Below are 20775 nucleotides of genomic sequence, written 5' to 3' on the forward strand. Positions count from 1 at the left end.
TCATTACTAACATCGGGGTGGAGGGACAGGAGCCTGAAGACCCACACTCAACGATTCAGGAACAGCTTCTTCCCCTCCGCCATCAGATTTCTGAACGGTCCATGAACCCATGAACACTACCTCGTTATTCCTCTTTTGCACTGTTTATTTATTTTTGTAACTTATAGTAATTTTTATATCTTTATGTCTTTCACTGTACTGCTGCTGCAAAACAACAAATTTCACAACAAATATCAGTGATAATAAACCTGATTCTGATTCTGAAAATAAAACAATGAAGGTGGAGACTGCAGGAGCTGGAATCTGAAGCCACAAACAATCTGCTGGAGGAACTCAGCGGGTCGAGCAGCATCTGTGGAGGGGAAAGGAATTGTCGACGTTTCGGATTGAGACCCTGCATCAGGACTAAAGTAAAACAAAGACTTAACAGGGTTGGGGAGCCCATGGAAATGAATGGGGTGGCAGTCTCTCCTGGAGTAAAGCTATGGAATGGATGTGGGTGCATCCAGTCTCTCCCCTCAGCATCTCAGTGTTGAAGGGATGGGTGAGTGCACCTGTATCTGACCTCCACCTCGTCCCTCACTCCCATATTTGCTTTTATTTCAGGTTTCCCGTTTCTCCAGGTTTGTTTTGCTTTTTTGGAGAAGAGCTACAATTGCCTTGTTAGACCCATAGAGTAATACAGCACACAAACAGGCCCTTCGGCCCTACTGGTCCATGCTGACCAAGACGCTCATCTAAGCTCATCCCATTTGGCAGCATGGTAGTGTAGCAGTTAGCGTAACGCTATTACAGATACTTAAATCCGGAGTTTGTACGTTGTCCCCGTGTCTGCGTGGGTTTCCTCTGGGTGCTCCGGTTTCCTCCCACATTCCAAAGACGTACGGGTTAGGAAGTTGTGGGCGTGCTATGTTGGCGCCAGAAGCGTGGCGGCACTTGCAAAAAGATACATTTCACTGTGTGTTTCGATGTACATGTGACTAATAAATAAATATCTTATATCTGATCTTATTTGCCTGTGTTTGGCCCATATCTGTACAAATGTCTTTTAAGTATTGTTAGTGTTCCTGCCTCAACCACTTCCTCTGGCAGCTCATTCCATATACTGACCACCCTCTGGGTGAAAAGGCTGCCCCTCGGGTTCCTATTAAATCTCACCTCAAACCTTTGCCCTCTAGTTCTTGATTCCCCAACCCTGGGGAAAAGACCGTGCGCATTCACCCTATCTCTGCCCCTCATGATTTCATAAGATCAGCCCTCAGTCTCAACCTGCCCAACCTCTCTCCATAACTCAGTCCTTCGAGTCCCGGCAACATCCTCGTAAATCGCCTCTGCGCTCTTTCCAGCTTAATGGCATCTTTCCTTTTGTTCACCAGTTTCATTTTATTATATGTGCCCATCCAAACCCATTGTGTGTGGCAACATCTCAGCCCCAACCATCTCAAAACTGTGGGATTCCGCTGTGCTGTCAGATCTGCCCATGAACCAACAGTAGCTTGTAACGGATAGTTTGTGAATTGTTTTGAGATTACACAAGGAGCTATGTTAATTGAAAGGCTCTTGGCTCTTTCTGCTTTCTTTTCCTATTGTCTCTCTCCATTTCCTTCCCCATTTTTTTTGCCCACCAGCCTTCCGGCATCTAAGATTTTCTGTTCCGAGTATCGTGCGTTGTAGGGATGACCACCCACTGATTCCAAGCCTCAGGCAGATTACAATGCAGCAAACAAGCTGGAAGTGAGCTTTAGTCCAAACCAATACGTTTCCTGCAGTATGGATGCCTGGGCAGGGGGCTAATATTCAAGGTTCAAACCTGGTTCAAACCACACCTGAATAATTCTCAGTATCTGAGACTACTGACGATGCAGGCTTTCCAGTTTTTTTGAAGCTAATATTTTTTTCTCTTTCAAATCAACAATTAAAGAAAGTATCTTTCCTCTTCGAAGGGCAAGGCACAACCCAACAGACACTGCCATTACAAGCTACAGTTGCACAAATATCATATTCCCAAAGACTTGTCTCTCAAATTATTCAGAACTGTTAATCCTTGGTTTTCCAATCATATTTTTAATCTTAAAAATAAACCTTATAAAAATTTAAACAGGAAATACAAAAAAAAACAGTGCATGGCTTTCTTTACATTAATAACATAAATTTGGAGATCGAATTTGAAGGCAGAATACAAGGTTAATGGCAGGACTCTTAGTGGTGTGGAGGAACAGAGCGATGTTAGGGTCCATGTCCATAGATCCCTCAAAGTTGTCGCGCAGGTCGATAGGGTTGTTAAGAAGGCGTATGGCGTGTTGGCCTTCATTAGTCGGGGTATTGAGTTCAAGAGCCGTGAGGTAATGTTGCAGTTCTATAGACCACACTTGGAGTATTGTATTCAGTTCTGGTTGCCACGTTATAGGAAGGATGTGGAAGCTTTAGAGAGGGTGCAGAGGAGATTTACCAGGATGTTGCCTGGATTGGAGAGCATGTCTTATGAGGATAGGTTGAGTGAGCTAGGGCTTTTCTCTTTGGAGAGGAGGAGGATGAGAGGTGACTTGATAGAGGTGTAGAAGATGATAAGAGGCATAGATCGAGTGGACAGTCAGAGACTTTTTCCCAGGGTGACAATGGCTAACGTGGGGGCATAATTTTAAGGTGATTGGAGGAAGGTATAAGGGGGATGTCGGGGTAAGTTTTTTTTACACAGAAAGCGGTGGGTGCGTGGAACGCACTGCCGGTAGAGGTTGTGGGGTCAGATACATTAGGGAGATTTAAGAGACTCTTAGATAGACACATGAATGATGGAGAAATGGAGGGCTATGTGGGAGGGAAGGGTTAGATAGATCTATGCATAGAGCAGGAAAAAATGTAAGCACAACATTGTAGGCTGAAGGGCCTGTTCTTGTGCTGTACTCTTCTATGTTCTATGCATCATTCCAGGAGGCCACATGAATGGCAATGGCACTCTGTACCCAGAAAGTGCAAGCACTACAAATGTGGAGAACCAATAACACATTGACAGTATAGTCTCAGTGACACTATTAGAACATGGAACATTACAGCACAGTACAGGCCCTTCGGCCCACAATGTCTGTGCTGAGCACTATGCCAAATTAAACTAAATCTCTTCTGCCTGCACACGATCCACATCCCTCCATTCTCTGCATATTCATGTGTCGATCTAACAGCCTCTTAGATGCTATTATCGTATCTGCCTCCACCACCACCCCTGGCAGCACATTCCAGGCACCCACCACTCTCTTGTGTAAAAACTTGCCCTGCACATCTCCTTTAAACTTTCCCCCTCTCACCTTAAATGTATGTCATCTAGTATTTGACATTTTTACTCTGGGAAAAATACACTGACTGTCTACCCTATCTGTACGTCTTACAGTTTTATAAACTTCTGTCAGGTCTCCGCTCAGCCTCTGACGCTCCAGAGAAAGAGTCTCGGCCTCAAAAGTCTTCTATTTATTTCTCTCCGTAGATGCTGCCTGACCTGCTGAGTTCCTCCAGCACTTTTTGTGTATTGCTCCAGATTCCAGCATCTGCAGAAATTTTTTGTGTCCATGTTTGTCCAACCTCTCCTGAAAGCTCATACCCTCTTAATCCAGGCAGCATCCTGGTGAACCTTTTCCTCCAAAGCCTCCACATACTTCCTGTAATGGGGCGACTAGAACTGCAAACAGTAGCTCCAAGTGTGGCCTAACCAAAGTTTTATATAGATGCTACATAACTTCCTTACTCTTATACTCTGTGCCCTGATCAAGGAACCTCAAGGGTTTGACAGGCTTCTACACAGGGCTCAGTTCCTCAATGTCTCGAGGCAGAAGGACCTTAGACTGTGGTCCTTCCCCACAAAGCCTCAGCATTGGCTGCACTGAGCCTCAGTGCATCCCTCAGCACGTACTCCTGCAACCTGGAATGGGCCAGTCCCTTACGGACATCTCGTTGTACTGGAGGCCAAGTTTCGGGCAGACCAAAGGGCGTCTTTCATCAAGTTGATGATCTTCCAGCAGCACGATGCTTGTCTTGGTATGTGCCGTTTTCCACACCCACTGCATTCTCATTACATGTTTTAGCCTGCTCTCACACAGATTACCCTCTGCTGTTAACATCACACCCTCTCAGATTCACTGTAGCCCTCTTGCCCCTATCAGATGATTAAGGATTCAAGATTCCTTCCAGGAATTACAGCACAAAAATCTAGGCTGACACTTTGACAGTGAGTGCTGCACTTGTCTTTCAGATAGATGCTAAACTCAGCTCTCTTGAATGTATGCAACAGATCCCATGACATTGCCTTGAAAAGAGCTTGCAGTTTACCCCTCAATCAACATTTCTGAAAGACAGATGATCTTACCATTAGCATTTTGGCGGGAGCTCGTTATGCCTGAATTGTTTGCTACATTTTGTAAATGCAGAGGTAACTGCACTTTAACATGTACTGATAGAAACAGGGAAGGCACTTTGGAAAATGCAAGTTTTTTTTAGCATCTTTATGATAGAATGTAGAACAGTACAGCACAGGAACAGGCCCTTCAGCCCACAATGTCTGTGCTGAACATGATGCCAAATTAAATTAAATCTCTTCTGCCTGCACATGGTTCACATCCCTCCATTCCCTGCATATCCATGTGTCTATCTAACAGCTTCTCAAATGCCTCTATCATATCTGCTTCCACCACCATCCCTGGCAGCGTGTTCCAGGCACCCACCACTCACTGTGTAAAAAAGCTTGCCCCGCACACCTCTTTTAAACTTTCCCTTCCTAACCTTAAATGCACATCCTCTGGTATTTCTTCCTTTGGAAAAAGACTGACTTTCTGCCCTTTCTCTGCCTCTCATAATTTTATAAACTTCTATCAGGTCTCCCCTCAGCCTCCGACGCTCCGGAGAAAAAAAATCTAAGTTTGAACATAGAACAGTACAGCACAGTACGGGCCCTTTGGCCCACGATGTTGTGCCGACCTATATAAACCTATTCCATGTTCAATCTAACCTTCCTCCTACCCAGCCATAACCCTCTATTTTTCTTACATCCATGTGCCTACCTAAGAGTCTTTTAAATGTCCCTGTTGTATCAGCCTCTACCACCACCCCCGACAGTGCGTTCCAGGCAACCACCACTCTCTGTGTAAAGAACCTACCTCTGACATCTCCCCTAACCTTTCCTCCTTTGACCTTAAACTGATGTCCACTGGTATTGGCCATTGCCACCCTGGGAAAGAAGTGCTGGCTGTCCACTCTATCTATTCCTCTCATAATCTTATACACCTCTATCAAGTCACCTCTCATCCTGCGTCGCTCCAAAGAGAAAAGCCCTAGCTCGCTCAACCTTTCCTCATAAGACATGTTCTCTAATCCAGGCAGCATCCTGGTGAACTTCTTCTGCAGCTTCTCTAAAGCTTCCACACCCTTCCTGTAAAGGGGCGACCAGAAATGCACACAATACTCCAAATATTCCAGGATGTGTTATCTCACTCAGTCACTTACGGAATGTTATGCCCAGAAAACTGGATCAGATAGTGCTGAAATGAATCAGTGTCATGAGATCCAATGTTACCTTCAGGTGGGTCCAACTGGGCGAAATAGGTCACCAGTTGTGAACTTGGGCCAGTCCCTCTGTGGCATCAGGTATGGTCATCATACCTGATGATAACCTGGCATCAGGTGCACACTGGTAACGTCATCATTTATGGAACACCCCTTTCATCCAAACTGAGGTGAACTGGAGGTCAAATCTCCACACAGAGACATGGAGAACTGGGAGCTCACCACATTAGCTTTGTGCTTTTCTCATTAGCTAGAGGGGACTCACTGACATCAGGAGATGTGACTGACAGCTCAGTTTGACATCAGGTTGCTCATCCACCTTCCACAGAGAGAACACCACTGACAGGGAGCATTTCACCATTGTACAGCAGAGAACCTCACTCCATGATACCTCACTCTTGACTCTGCTTGCAGTGCACTGCTACTGGAGGTACTGGTATGGCTGTGGCTGGAACTCAGGGTAGCTTGGAGACCTCAGGGCACTTCCAGAGAGTCTACAGGGACCTCTCTGATGACCCAATGCATTTGCAGGCTCAGGGTTTGCAAGGCTGCCATCACTGAGTGTGTGTCGTTCTGCTAGGAGACCTTCAGCCATGCTCTCCTGCCCCAAGAAATCAACCCATAGAGAGAGATCAAGGTCATATTGATCTCAAATTCCTCACCAAGGGTGTGTCCAAGTATCTGGAGCTGATCTCTGCCCTGTCTCCCAGTCTGTTGCTCACTGCAGTATCAGAGAGATTACCCAGGCACTGTATTCACAGGGGAACAATTTCATATACTTGGATTCAATGAACCAGAGGTGATAGCTCAGGCACTGGGGTTTGACGGTACTCCTGTCTTCCCATGAGTTCAGGCAGCCATGGACTGCACCACAAGGGCTCCCATTGATAACCCAGACCTTCTCACCAACACCAAACGTTTCCACACCCTCACTGGGCAACTTGTAAATCAAAACTCCCCCATGACAAATCCCATGCTTCAGGGAACCACATGTGACTGGCTCATCCTGACAGAGTCCGCACTGAGAGTCATATAGCACGGAAACAGGCCCTTTGGCCCAACTCGTTCATGCTGGCCAGAAGAGTGGCAGTGTTTGCGGGCTGTCCCCAGAACACTCTACGCAAAAGATTCATTTCACTGTGTGTTTCGATGTACATGTGACTAATAAAGATATCTTATCTTAAGATGTCATTCTTAGCTAGTCCCTTTTGCCTGCAGTTGGCCCATTTCCTATCTGTGTACCTGTCTAAATGTCTTTAAAACATTGTACCACTTCCTCTGGCAGCTCGTTCCACATACCCACCACCCTGTGTGTGAATAAGTTGCTCCTCAGGTCTCCTTTAAACCCATGCCATCCAGTTTAAGACTCCCTTACCCTGGGAAAGAGACATGACCGTCCACCTTATCTACGCCATTCATGATTTTATGAACCTCTATAAGGTCAAACTGCTGGACATTTTCATCAGGAGGTCCTGCCTTGAGGAATGGATCCTGGGGAGGTGAGACCCACCCTCTATTCCCTGGCCGTTCATACAGTGCACTGTCCAACTGTAGCAGCTAAGCACAGATACAAGAGCCACGCAAGGAACCGGTCATGGAAAACACCATGGTCTCTTTAAGACGAGACTGTGTTGCAGCAGTTCGGGGGACCCCTGTAGTAGATTCCTGGCAGATTTATCCTCCTGTGCTGCACCACATTATTCATGACAAAGAAGAGCCAGTGGCAGAGGAAGAACAGCGAAGTATGTGCCTGTCTAAAATCCTCTTAAACACCACTATCGTATCTGCCTCCACCCCCACCCCTGGCAGCACATTCCAGGCACCCACCTCTCTCTGTGTAACAAACCTGCCCCGTACATCTCCTTTAAACTTTCACTCTCTTACCCTAAATGCATGTCCTCTAGTATTTATATAGGATTATGGGATATCAGTGAATTAATCCCTGCTTCAATTACAAACCCTAGCATCCTATCTGGATGCATCCCGGCTCGGTACGACAACTGCTCTGCCTGGGACAGTGAGAAACTGCAGAGAGTTGTGGACACAGCCCAGCGCGTCACAGAAACCAGCCTCCCCTCCATGGTCTGTCTACACTTCCCGCTGCCTCGGTAAAGCAGCCAGCATAATCAAAGACCCCACCCACCCCGGACATTCTCTCTTCTCCCCTCTCCCATCAGGCAGAAGATACAGGAGCCTGAGAGCACGTACCACCAGACTCAAGGACAGCTTCTATCCCACTGTGATAAGACTATTGAACGGTTCCCTTATACGATGAGATGGACTCTTGACCTCACAATCTACCTCGTTATGACCTTGCACTTTATTGTCTGCCTGCACTGCACTTTCTCTGTAACTGTGACACTTTATTCTGCATTCTGTTATTGTTTTACCCTGTACTACCTCAATGCACTGATGTGATGAAATGATCTGTATGGATGGCATGCAAAACAAAGCTTTTCACTGTACCTCGGTACATGTGGCAATAATAAACCAATTTACCAATTTACCAATTTCAACCACTTCCTCTGGCAGCTCGTTCCATACACGGACCACCCTCTGGATGAAAAATTAGCCCCTTAGGTTCCTATTAAATCTCTCCCCTCTCACCTTAAACCTGTGCCCTCTAGTTCTTGATTCCCCAACCCTGGGTAAAAGACTATGCACATTCACCTTATCTATACCCCTCATGATTTTACACCTTTAGAAGATCACCCCTCATTCTCCTACATGCCAATGAATAAAGTCCCAACCTGCTCAACCTCTCTCCATAACTCAGTCCCTCGAGTCCTGGCAACATCCTCGTAAATCTCCTCTGCACTCTTTCCAGCTTAATGGCATTTTTCCTGTAGCAGGGCGAGCAAAACTGAACACAATATTCCAAATGCAGCCTCACCAGTACAACTGCAACATAACATCCTAACTTCCACACTCAGTGCCTTGCCTGATGAAGGCCAGCGTACCAAAAGCTTTCTTCACCACCCTGTCCACCTGTTCTACAACACTCACCATTCACTGTGAAATTAAGAGATAAGATTAGTCACATGTACATCGAAACACACAGTGAAATGCATCTTTGTGCAGAGTGTTCTGGGGGCAGCCCGCAAGTGTCGCCACGCTTCCGGCGCCAACATAGCATGCCCACAACTTCCTAACCCGTATGTCTTTGGAATGTGGGAGGAAACCGGAGCACCCGGAGGAAACCCACGCAGACCTGGGGAGAACGTACAAACTCCTTACAGACAGCGGTGGGAATTGAACCCGGGTCGCTGGCACTGTAATAGCGTTACGCTAACCGCTACACTACCGTGCCGCCCTCTCATAAATCCTGCCAGTTTCAGGGATTAATGGACAAGTAAACCCAGGTCCCTCTGTTTCTGCACAGCCTTTAGAACTGTTCAATAAAGCAAATACTTACCTTCACATCCTCTGCTTTCATCCTGGTTCCTTCCTTTCCAACAAAGATGTCATCGATGTCCACCAGAATATATCTGTCCAACGAGAGAGATAATCGCTTCCCTGTTAGGAAGGAGACAGCATCCACAAAGACGAGCTTGTGGAGCCAGAAGTTCATGTTGTTTCCAAAGAGCACTCGCTGAATGCCATCATGGAGACCCAGGTCCTGTACTACTGTTGTGTGAAGGGCAGCGTCCACCTCCATGTGAGGGATCTTCTCCGCTGATTTGGTCTTGGCGAGCAAGACCGGCTCGTAAGTTGAATGGTTGGACTGGAAAACCGTCCAGTCATCTCCTGGGAGGAAACCCTTCTCCATCTCCTTTGCTTTGGTGATGTAGAGCAGTGGGGACCTTGGGTTTATGCTGCAGTCCTTGAGGCCAAGGTTAGAATGCAGGTAGAGTGGGAAACCCTTCAGCTGAGCACTCAACAAACTATTTTCATTTGCCTTGAAGAAGCCAATAATACCAACGCTGTACTCAATGCAGTACTTATCCAGTAGCTCCCTGTTCCAAGCATCCAAGTTCACGTACTTTAAAATATTTTCATATACAATAAGGATAAAACGCCCCCGGTCTCCATCTGTCAAGGTTGGCATATCTCCCTTTCCAGGTGCGATTTCGGTGTGATACTTAAAGCGGCTGGACTCTAGAATGGCCACGATTTCCTGTCCCAACTGGGTATACATGCTTTCAACAAAGACCAACACCACAGGGTCTGTCCGGGAAGAATCCGCCCGTTTTACGGCTTTGGTTGGGAGCAGCCTGGAAGGAGTCACTCTGGAATCGTCACAGTCCAAGCCCCGGACTTCGCTGGAGGGCTCTGTTTCTTGCTTAGTGCCGATGTAGAGAAAGTACCCTGAAATGAACACCGTTGCCATGCAGAAGGCAAAGAGCAGAAGGAGAACGCCTTGCAGCGTGAGTTGTCGAAACACTCGGCGCAGTCGGCTCAGCAAACTCATGCTTTACACACACCCTTCCCCTGGATCCCAGCCGCACGATTTCTCTTTTTAAGAAAATAACAATCTACCCTCTTGACCTTGCTTGCCTTTCATGTCACCATTGCAAATCATTAATGGCCATAAAACCAAGAGTGCAAAGTTGCTCAGGTTTCCTTGGAGCTATGCTGTGTCAGCAACCGCGTCTTCTTCCCTTCCGACTGACCGTGCATGTGTTACGAATGGGACTGGGAGTGAGCAGGATCCCTGGATGGTGGAACATGGGAGAGACACCAAGTCCCAAGCGTCAACCAGATCGATCACAACCTGTAGAAGGCCAGGGCTTCCTGAAATAAATAGTGACAATGGTCAGTTAGCATTCCAGCTATGCAACACATTAGTTATTCACAGCACCGTTACGCACTGCATCAGTCACTTCAAACATCCGTTACTCACTGCATCAGTTCTTCGGTGTATCAGTTACTCCCTGCATCAGTTACTCTCTGCAAGGTCAAAGTCAAGTTTATTGTTATATGCACAAGTACAGTGTTGAAGAGCAGAGAGACCTTGGGATGCAAGTCTATGACTTATTGAAAGTGGCTGCAAAGGTAGACAAGGTGATAAAGAAGGCTTATGGAATGCTTGCATTTATGAATCGGAGTATTGAGTATAGGAGTCATGAAGTTATGATTAATCTCCACAGAACTCTGGTCAGGCCGCATTTAGAATATTGCGTGCAATTCTGGTCACCTCACTACAGGAAGGATATCGAGGCTTTAGAGAAGGTGCAGAGGAGGTTTACCAGGACGCTGCCTGGATTAGAGGGCATGTGCTATCAGGAGAGGCTGGACAAACTTGGGCTCTTTTCTCTGGAGCGGTGGAGGCTGAGGGGTGATCTGTTGGAAGTGTTTAAAATTACCAGGGGCAGAGATAGGGTGGACAAGCAATATCTTTTTCACATTATTGAGTGATCCAATACCAGAGGGCATGCATTTAAGGTGAGAGGGGGTAGGTTCAGAACAGACGTGAGGGGTGAGTTTTTTACTGAGAGAGTGGTGGATGCTTGGAATATGTTGCCTGATAGGGTGGTGGAGGTAAATTCACTGGGGGCTTTTAAGAGGGGCTTGGATGGGCACATGAATGAGAGGAAAATGGAAGGATATGGACATTCTGTAGGGAGCAGGGATTAGCTATGTCAGCACAACATTGTGGGCCGAAGGGCCTGTTCTGTGCTGGACCGTTCTATGTTCTACATGTGTGCACAGATGCAATGAAAAACTTACTTGCAGCAGCTTCACAGGCACATAGCAGCATTCACAAGAAAAACATAAATTAAACATAAATTATACACAATTTTTACAAGGGAACAGAATTTTAGTGCAAAGTGGTCACAGTGTTGCTAAACTGTAGTGATTAGGGTTGTGCTGGTCGGTTCAAGAAGTGAATGGTTGAAGGGAAGTAGCTGTTCCTGAACCTGGTGGTGTGGGACTTCAGGCTTCTGTACCTCCTGCCCGATGGGAGCTGCGAGAAGATGGCACGGCCTGCGGAGGGGTAAGAAACAGGGTCAACAAACAATCTGCTGGAGGAACTCAGCAGGTCGAGCAGCATGTGTCAGGGGGAGAGGAACTGTCGATATTTTGGGTCGAAACCCTGCATCAGGACTGAGAGTGGAGAGGTGACGTGGCCAGTATAAAGAAGGGAGGGGGAGTGGTGGGAAGGGATTCCGAGGTGCCTGGCGGTGAGGATCTTTGATGATGGGATGTTGCCTTCTTGAGGCAGTTACTCTGTGCATCTGTTACTCTCTTGCATCATGTGCAAGCAGAAAGGATTAGTTTACTTTGGCATCATTTTAGGTACAGACATGGTGAGCCGAAGGGTCTGTTCCTGTGCTGTACTGTTCTGTTCTTGTTCTTGTTCTTGTTCCAGCCTCCATATTTTTAGATCTGATTGAGGGATAAAACTGCAGGTCTTTTCAAGGCAATGTCATGGGATCTGTTGCATACATTCAAGAGAGCTGAGTTTAGCATCTATCTGAAAGACAAGTGCAGCACTCACTGTCAAAGTGTCAGCCTAGATTTTTGTGTTGTAATTCCTGGAAGGAATCTTGAATCCATAATCATCTGATAGGGACAAGAGGGCTACAGTAAATCTGAGAAGGTGTTGTGTTAACAGCAGAGGGTAATCTGTGTGAGAGCAGGCTAAAACATGTAATGAGAATGCAGTGGGTGTGGAAAATGGCACATACCAAGACAAGCATCGTGCTGCTGGAAGATCATCAACGATGAAAGACGCCCTCTGGTCTGCCCGAAACTTGGCCTTCCAGTACAACGAGATGTCCATAAGGGACTTCTGTTGATTGGCACATTCCAGGTTGCAAGAGTACGTGCTGAGGGATGTACTGAGGCTCAGTGCAGCCAATGCTGAGGCTTTGTGGAGAAGGACCACAATCTAAGGTCCTTCTGCCTCGAGACATTGAGGAACTGAGCCCTGTGTAGAAGCCTCTCAAACTGTTGAGGTTCCTTGATCAGGGCACAGAGTATAAGAGTATAGGAAGTCATATTGCAATCTATATAAAACTTTGGTTAGGCTGCACTTGGAGTATTGTGTGCAGTTCTGGTCGCTCCATTACAAGAAGGATGCTGAGGCTTTGGAGTCCAGAAAAGGTTTACCAAGATGCTGCCTGGATTAGAAGGTATGAGCTAGAAGGAGAGATAGACAAACTTGAGTTGTTTTCTCTGGAGCATCGGAGGCTGAGGGAAGATACAGTGAAAAACATGTAAGCCATCCATGCAGAACATTTCAAAACAATACTTTGAGGTAGTACAAGGGAAAAGCAATAACAGAATGCAGAGTTTAGTGTTACGGTTAGAGAAAGTGCAGTGCAGGTAGACAATAAGGTGCAAGGGCATCGACAAGGTAGGTTGAGAGATCAAGACTTCATCTTTAACGTACAATAGGTCAGTTCAAGAATCATAACCACAGGATAGAAACTGTCCTTGAGCCTGGTGGAGTGTGTTTTCAAGCCTTTGTATGTTCTGCCCAATGGAAGGGGGTTCAGAAGAAAGATGTCCCGGATGGGAGGGGGTCTTGACTAATGACTCCTTGGTGGGTACACCAGAAAAACACTGGCACCTCAGGTATCTACACACGATCTGAGTTTGGATCCTTGGACTACACAACGATAATTTCAAGTCATAGACCTGGTGCAGAGGGAACATTGAAGTGAAAACTCCACCAGATTTATTATTCCGAATCACACTGGTAGGCCGAAGACAGGACCCTGGAAACAATCAGTGTTTCACACCTCGACAGGGAGAGCCATGCACTACAGGGTGGACCCCTGTTGCCATCCTTCACCAGACTGGCATGGACTGGGAAGCTCTGCTCTTGCTCCACAGCTGTTTATCAGTCAACACAACTGACCTACGAAAATGAACTAAATTTTTGTCATTCTTCAGAGCTTAAAGAGCAATAATGATTTATAAGATATGAATAGAAGTGTTTGTTCCCTCACACATGCTGTGCAATTCAATAAGATCATGCTTTCCAATTAATTCCCATATTTCCTTGCAATACAGAAAGAGGCCATTCAACCCATCGAGCATACACTGGCTCTCAGACATTCCCATTAGCGTCGCTCCCACACTTATTCCTGTGTTACTTATTCTCTCTCACTTGCCCATCAATCTCTCCCCCCTCACACCAAACCCTCCAACACCCCTCCTCCCAATGCTCTTGCCACTTCCTAACTCCATCTACAAGTTTGCAGATGACACCACTGTCGTGGGCCGGATCCCAAACTACGACGAGATGGAGATAGAGAGCCTAGTGACATGGTGTCAGGACAACAACCTCTCCCTCAATGTCAGCAAAACAAAAGAGCTGGTCGTTGACTTCAGGAAGGGGGCGGTGCACATGCTCCTGTTTACATCAATGGTGCTGAGGTCAAGCAGGTTGAGAGCTTCACCAACAATTACTAAACATCACGACCAGTTTGTCCTGGTTCAGCCATGTGGACTCTATGGCCAAGAAGGCACACAACACCTCCACTTCCCCAGAAGGCTAAGGAAATTCGCATGTCCCTGGTGAACCTCGCCAGTTTATACAGATGCACCATAGAAAGCATCCTATCCAGATGCATCACGGCTTGGTACGGCAACTGCTCTGCCCAAGACCACAAGGAACTGTAGAGAGCTGTGGACACAGCTCAGTCCATCAAGTAAACCAGCCTCCCCTCCACTGACTCTGTCTACACTTCCCACTACCTCGGTAAAGCAGCCAGCATAATCAAAGACCCCACCCACCCCAGACATTCGCTCTTATCCCCCCTCTCTTTGGGCAGAAGATACAAAAGCTTGAGAACACGTACCACCTCGCTCAAGGACAGTTTCTATCCCACTGTGATCAGACTCTTGAACAGACCTCTTATACGCTAAAGATGAACTCCTGATCTCCAGTGTAGCGGTTACCATAATGCTATTACAGCGCCAGTGACCCTGGCTCAATTCCGGCCGCTGTCTGTAAGGAGTTTGTACATTCTCCCCGTGCCTGTGTGGGTTTCCTCCGGGTGCTCCGGTTTCCTCCCACATTCCAAAGACGTATGGGTTAGGAAGTTGTGGGCATGCTATGTTGGCGCCAGAATAGTGGCGACACTTGCGGGCTGCTCCCAGAACATTCTCAGTAACGCAAAAAGACGCATTTCACTGTGTGTTTCAATGTACATGTGACTAATAAATAAATATCTTATCTTATCATGGCCTTTGCACTTTGTCTGTCTACCTGCACTGCAGTTTCTCTGTAACTACAACATGACATTCTGCATTCTGTTTCCCTTTTCACTACTCGATGTACTATGGGTGACCTGTCTGGGTGGCACGCAAACACAAAGCTTTTCACTGTATCTTGGTCCATGTGACAATAATGAACCAATTACCAATACCAATAAAAGACCATTTACAGCAGCTAAACAGCCCACCATCATGTCTTTGGAGAGTGGAAGGAAACCAGAGTACCTGGGAGAAACCCACACGGTTACGGGGAAGTCACGCAAACTCCACCGGATCGAACCTGGGTCGTTGGAGCTGTGAGGCAGCAGCACTGACTGCTGTGCCAACTCTCCCGTCAGGCAGAAGATACAGGAGCCTGAAAGCACGTACCACCAGGCTCAAGGACAGCTTCTATCCCACTGTGATAAGACTATTGAACGGTTCCCTTATACGATGAGATGGACCCTTGACCTCACAATCTACCTCATTATGACCTTGCACCTTGTCTACCTGCACTGCACTTTCCCTGTAGCTGAGACACTTTACTCTGAACTCTGTTATTGTTTTTACCCTGTACTACCTCAATGCACTGTGTAATGAATTGATCTGTATGAACGGTATGCAAGACAAGTTTTTCACTATACAAGTGACAATAATACAGCAATATCAATACCAATTTACTGCAACCCCACTTTCCTGCACTAACCCCATATCTTTTGATTCTACAGCACCTATAAAATCTTTGATGAATCCCATGCAAATTCGAGGTTTCAGAGCACAGTGTGATCATTAATGACTTCTGCAGTCCGGCGAAATTGTGTTCACAGGGTGGTTACAGCATGAAGTGAGGACCTTCTGCCCTTTTAATCCATACTGGCTCTATGATAGAAGAATTCAACCAGTCCCCCTCTCTCACCTTCTCTCTCTCCAGTGTTACCCAGGAAACACAGGCCTCCACGATGTACTCACATTGTCTCCTGCCCCTGGTTAAACAGATTGGATATTCTAACACAGTGAGCTTAATCTGTTACTCCTGAGATTTTCACTTGTAGTAATTTCTTACAGTATGTAATCTCAGCATATGAAGCTGTGCTAGAAAAGGTTTAGAGGGATATGGGCCAAAAGCAGGCAAATGGGACTTGCTCGGATAGACATTTCAGTCGGCGTGGATGGGCCTGTTTCTGTGTCGTATAACTCTACAAATCTATGTTCACCAGACAAACTTCCACTGAATGGTCTGTGTCTTCAGTTTGCAGAAAGATATTAAAGAATTTTCTCTGGAGTATTGGAGACTGAGGGGAGACCTGATAGAAGTTTGTAAAATTATGAGAGGCATAGATAGAGTAGACAGTCTTTTATCCGGGGTAGAAATGTCAAATGCTAGAGGACATAGCTTTAAGGCGAGAGGGGGAAAAGTTTAAAGATGATTTTTTGGGCAAGTTTTTTACACAGTGGTGGGTGCCTGGAACGGGCTGCCAGGGGTGGTGGTGGTGGAAGCAGATACGATAGAGGCGTTCAAGAGACTTTTTGATAGGCACATGAATATGCAGGGAATTGGGGGATATGGATCATGTGCAGGCAGAAGGGACTGGTTTAATTTGGCACTGCGTTCAGCATAGACATCGTGGGCCGAAGGGCCTGTTCCTGTGCTGTACTCTTCTACGTTCTATTACATTTGTGACCTTACTCTAAGATATCTTGTTATTCCATGCTCAGAGCTGTGAAAGCCAAAATAGAAACACTATCACAAAAATCCTCCAGACACTGCCAGTTAACCCATTATCATAAATCATGAATTCAGAAATCTTTCTACAATTAATATTTGGCTCATAACTTCCAGTCTTTTCATGAAAGATTAATTTTGCCAAGGGATATCTGTGGTAAATGTAATTGACACAATTTAATACTTTGCAAAACACAAAAAGATCTGCAAAGTGCTTTGCAGAGCAGAATTTGAGTGCCACCAGTTACATTGAGAGGATTTTACAAAGCCTTGAAGAGTAGAGTGGGAAGGATTTGGGGAGTTCCAGAGACATGGAAGGAGAGGGAGCAGAAAGTGTTCATGGTATTTGCTGGTATATCATCCTGTTGAGAGATTTAGAAGGTGAAAGCAGGAGGAACAAATCTTTGGTCACCGGAGCTAAGTACATGGGAGAGTACCGGTCACTACTTGTACTCACTACTGCACATTTCTTTCCAGTGAATTCAATGCATTTGAGTGAATATAACCTTTTCCCCTGGATTCACATTCTTTCAGGGTGCAAAATGCTCACAAACGCTGGGGCAGGCACGGTATAGTGTAGCAGTTAGTGTAAAGCTATTACAGCGCCAGTGATCCAGGTTCATTTCCGGCTGCTGTCTGTAAGGAGTTTGTACGTTCTCCCTGTGTCTGCGTGGGTTTCTTCCGGGTGCTCCGGTTTCCTCCCACATTCCAAAGACGTACGGGTTAGGAAGTTGTGGGCATGCTATGTTGGCGCCGGAAGCGTGGCGACTCTTGCTGGCTGCCCCCAGAACACTCTACGCAAAAGATGCATTTCACTGTGTGTTTCGGTGTACATGTGACTAGTAAAGAAATCTTATCTTATCATTCACAAGGATGTTACTGGGACTGGAGGGCTTGAGATATAAGGAGAGGCAGGACAGGCTGGGGCTTTGTCGCCTGGAGCGTAGGAGGCTGAGGGGTGACATACAAGTTAAGATAAGATTTCTTTATTGGTCACATGTACGTCGAAACACACAGTGAAACGCATCTTCTGCGTAGAATGTTCTGGGGGCAGCCCACAAGTGCCGCCACGCTTCTGGCGCCAACATAGCATGCCCACAACTTCCTAACCCGTACGTCTTTGGAATGTGGGAGGAAACCGGAGCACCCAGAGGAAACATGGGGAGAACATACAAACTCCTTACAGACAGCAGCCGGAAATGAACCCGGGTCGCTGGCACTGTAATAGCGTTATGCTAACCGCTATACTACCGTGCCTGCCCTTTATAAAATCATGAGGGGCAGAGATAAGGTGGATGGTCAGTCTTTTTCCCAGGGTAGGGGAGCCTAATATAGAGGGCAGTGGTTTAAGGTGAGAGGGGAAAGATTTAAAGGGGACCTGAGGGGCAAGTCTTTCCACACTAAGGGGGGTGGATATCTGGAACGAGCTGCCAGAGGAAGCTGTAGAGGTGGGAACAACTGCAACGTTTAACAGGAATTTAGACAGGGATATGGATAGGAAAGGTTTAGAGGGATATGGGCCAAACACAGGCAAATGGGACGAGCTTAGGTAGGCAGCTTGGTTGGCATGCACAAGTTGGGCTGAATAATAAACCAATTTACCAATTCACCTCGCCAGCATTTTACCTGGATCAAAAGAGAGGCATCCTGAACTGTTTCAGACCTACATGAGAGTTTGCAATGGCTACCAGATTCAGAACATCGGCTGTTCCAATTAATTGATGATAACGAGTTAATTAAAATGTTTAATTGACAGAAGGTAACCAAGTGATGAATTCAATTGTCATTAAGGCAGCTGCTGTGAATATCCAGCAGCACTCTTAGTTTGATTTAAGCAGTCCACTCAGACTCTGCACACACTGACTGATGTGCAGTTCAACAACTGTCTAACTGTATTTTCCATCCCCTTTATCTGGCTAACCAACAAAGACATGAATAAATTGGAAAACTGGATGGGTCACTAGGATTACATCAACGTCTCTTCAGCAAACAACAATGCAGAACACTGACATCTGATCAAAAAGCTAAACATCATTCTGTTAATTTCTTCCCCCCTCCCACCCATCCCACCCATCCCACCCATCCCACCCCACCCCTGTCCAGAAAGCAGACTCTCCCACCACACCGGCCAACTTCTCCTTGAACTTACTGCAGTGGGCTAACGACGGGGGAGGAGAGGAATGCCAGAGACAACCACGATCATGTTTGTGCTTGTTAATCATACGTTCACTTTTCTCACCAAGGATCAAAGAACACTGATCTGGGCTACACAGCTCTGCAACGTTTGCCATCTGTAGCCCAGGAGCTCCAAGATTACTCACAGAACAGCCTCTGAACTCTGGAATATTCTTTCTCCAAGTGCCTCAGTCACAATTATCGGTGCTCACACCAACTGATTCACTGGTAGGCTTTAAAGCATTTCTTAGTCCAATTTTATAAACAGGAAATGGCAATTCAGTTCAAGTGAACTAACTCCTTGTACCCATGCCCTTTCCTCCAGATCTCTCACCACATTGGCTGACAAAAAGCTATGAATTTGAGATTCAGAATTAATTGACTCAGCATTAGTTGTCATTTGCCAAAGCATGTTGAAAACTTTAAATAAGTGTATTATTATCTCACGTACCGAGGTACATAGAACATTACAGCACAGTACAGGCCCCTCGGCCCACAATGTTGTGTCGACATTTTATCCTGCTCTAAGATCTATCTAACCCTTCCCTCCCACATAGCCCTCCATTTCTCTATCATTCATGTTGCTATCTAAGAGTCTCTTAAATCTCCCTAATGTATCTGCCCCCACAACCTCTGCCGGCAGTATGTTCCATGCACCCACCACCCTCTGTGTAAAAAAAACTTACCCCTGACATCCCCCTTGTACCTTCCTCCAATCACCTTAAAATTATGCCCCCTCGTGTTAGCCACTGTCGCCCTGGGAAAAACATCTCTGACTGTCCACTCGATCTATGCCTCTTATCATCTTGTACACCTCTATCAAGTTGCCTCTCATCCTGCATCTCTCCAAAGAGAAAAGCCCTAGCTCACTCAACCTATCCTCATAAGACATGCTCTCCAATCCAGGCAACACCCTGGTAAATCTCCTCTGCACCCTCTCTAAAGCTTCCACATCCTTCCTATAATGAGACGACCAGAACTGAACACAATACTCCGTGTGGTCTAAGCAGAGCTCTATAGAGCTGCAACATCACCTTGCGGTTCTTGAACTCAATACCCTGACTAATGAAGGTCAACACTCCATATGCCTTCTTAACAACCCTATCGACCTGTGCGGCAACCTTGAGGGATCTATGGACGTGGACCCCAAGATCCCTCTGTTCCTCCACACTGCACAATGAAAATCTTGGCTTTCATCCTGTTCGTACAATTCACAAGGCCTGGCCTTAGTTTTTAGCCTCTGCCCGTTTCTGTAGGCTTCCCACTGTGTGGAAATAGGTTCCCTTCACCCACCTTTTAGTTGCCCTCAATGTCTGAGAAAGTTCAATCGTTACCCTTAAATTCCATGGAACACAGGCTGAGTTTGTGGAATCTCTCCTCTTAATTTAACCCTTGGCCAAGTACTATTCTGATAAATCTACACTGCACTCCCTTAAAGGCCAATCTCTCCTTCTGAAGACGTGGCACAGTGCTCCCAATGTGCTCTAACCAAGGTCTCGTACAGCTGTGGTAGGGCCTTCATTCTTTGATAGATTAGATATGAAGTCTAGAATCCCAATACAGTGTGCCCCTGTTCTTGGCATTTTAACAATAAATGTAAGGACACTTCGTTTGCTTTGGATCACCGACATTTCTATCTGGACAATACTTTGTCCTAACCTTTCTAGGGCCAACGTTAATGACTTCCTATTTGCTACTCACAAGACAAAGGAGCAGAAGTAGGCCATTCAGCCAATCGAGTCTGCTCCATAAGCTAAACTAATACTATTCCTATCTAGCCCCAATTTCCGACAAGATCACAATTATGATCATTCGGTCTGTTAAAATTAGTCACAGTCATACAGCATGGAAACAGGCCCTTCGGCCCAACTCGTCCATGCCGACTGTGTTGCCCAGCGAGCTAGTCCCATCTGCGTTTGGCCCATAGCCCTCTAAACTTCTCCTATCCATTACTTATCCAGATGGCTTTTAAACGTTGCTAATGTGCCTGCCTCAACCACTGTTTCTGGCAGCTCCTTCCCAATACGCACCACCCTTTGCGTGAAGAAGCTGCCCCTGATGTCCCTTTTAAAGGTCGGCACAACACGGTGGGCTGAAGGGCCTGTATTGTGTTGTATTGTTCTATGGTAAATCTCTCGCCTCTGATCTTAAACCTATGCCCTCTTGTTTTTAGCACCCCC

At 46.3% G+C, this 20775-nt stretch overlaps 1 protein-coding gene across 6 annotated transcripts in view; it reads right to left on the reverse strand.

Moving 5' to 3' along the window:
- ndst1b (N-deacetylase/N-sulfotransferase (heparan glucosaminyl) 1b) overlaps positions 1-20775 on the reverse strand; it is a 290113-nt gene that overhangs the window by 85724 nt on the left and 183614 nt on the right. For all 6 annotated transcript variants that reach the window (XM_052013795.1, XM_052013796.1, XM_052013797.1 and 3 more), the window contains one exon: positions 8960-10278. In XM_052013795.1, the coding sequence (XP_051869755.1) occupies positions 8960-9955 (996 nt within the window). In that variant the 5' untranslated portion in view covers positions 9956-10278. The remainder of the gene's footprint in view (positions 1-8959; positions 10279-20775) is intronic.

This window comes from Pristis pectinata, chromosome 4 (genome assembly GCF_009764475.1).
Source record: "Pristis pectinata isolate sPriPec2 chromosome 4, sPriPec2.1.pri, whole genome shotgun sequence".
NCBI lineage: Eukaryota > Metazoa > Chordata > Chondrichthyes > Rhinopristiformes > Pristidae > Pristis > Pristis pectinata.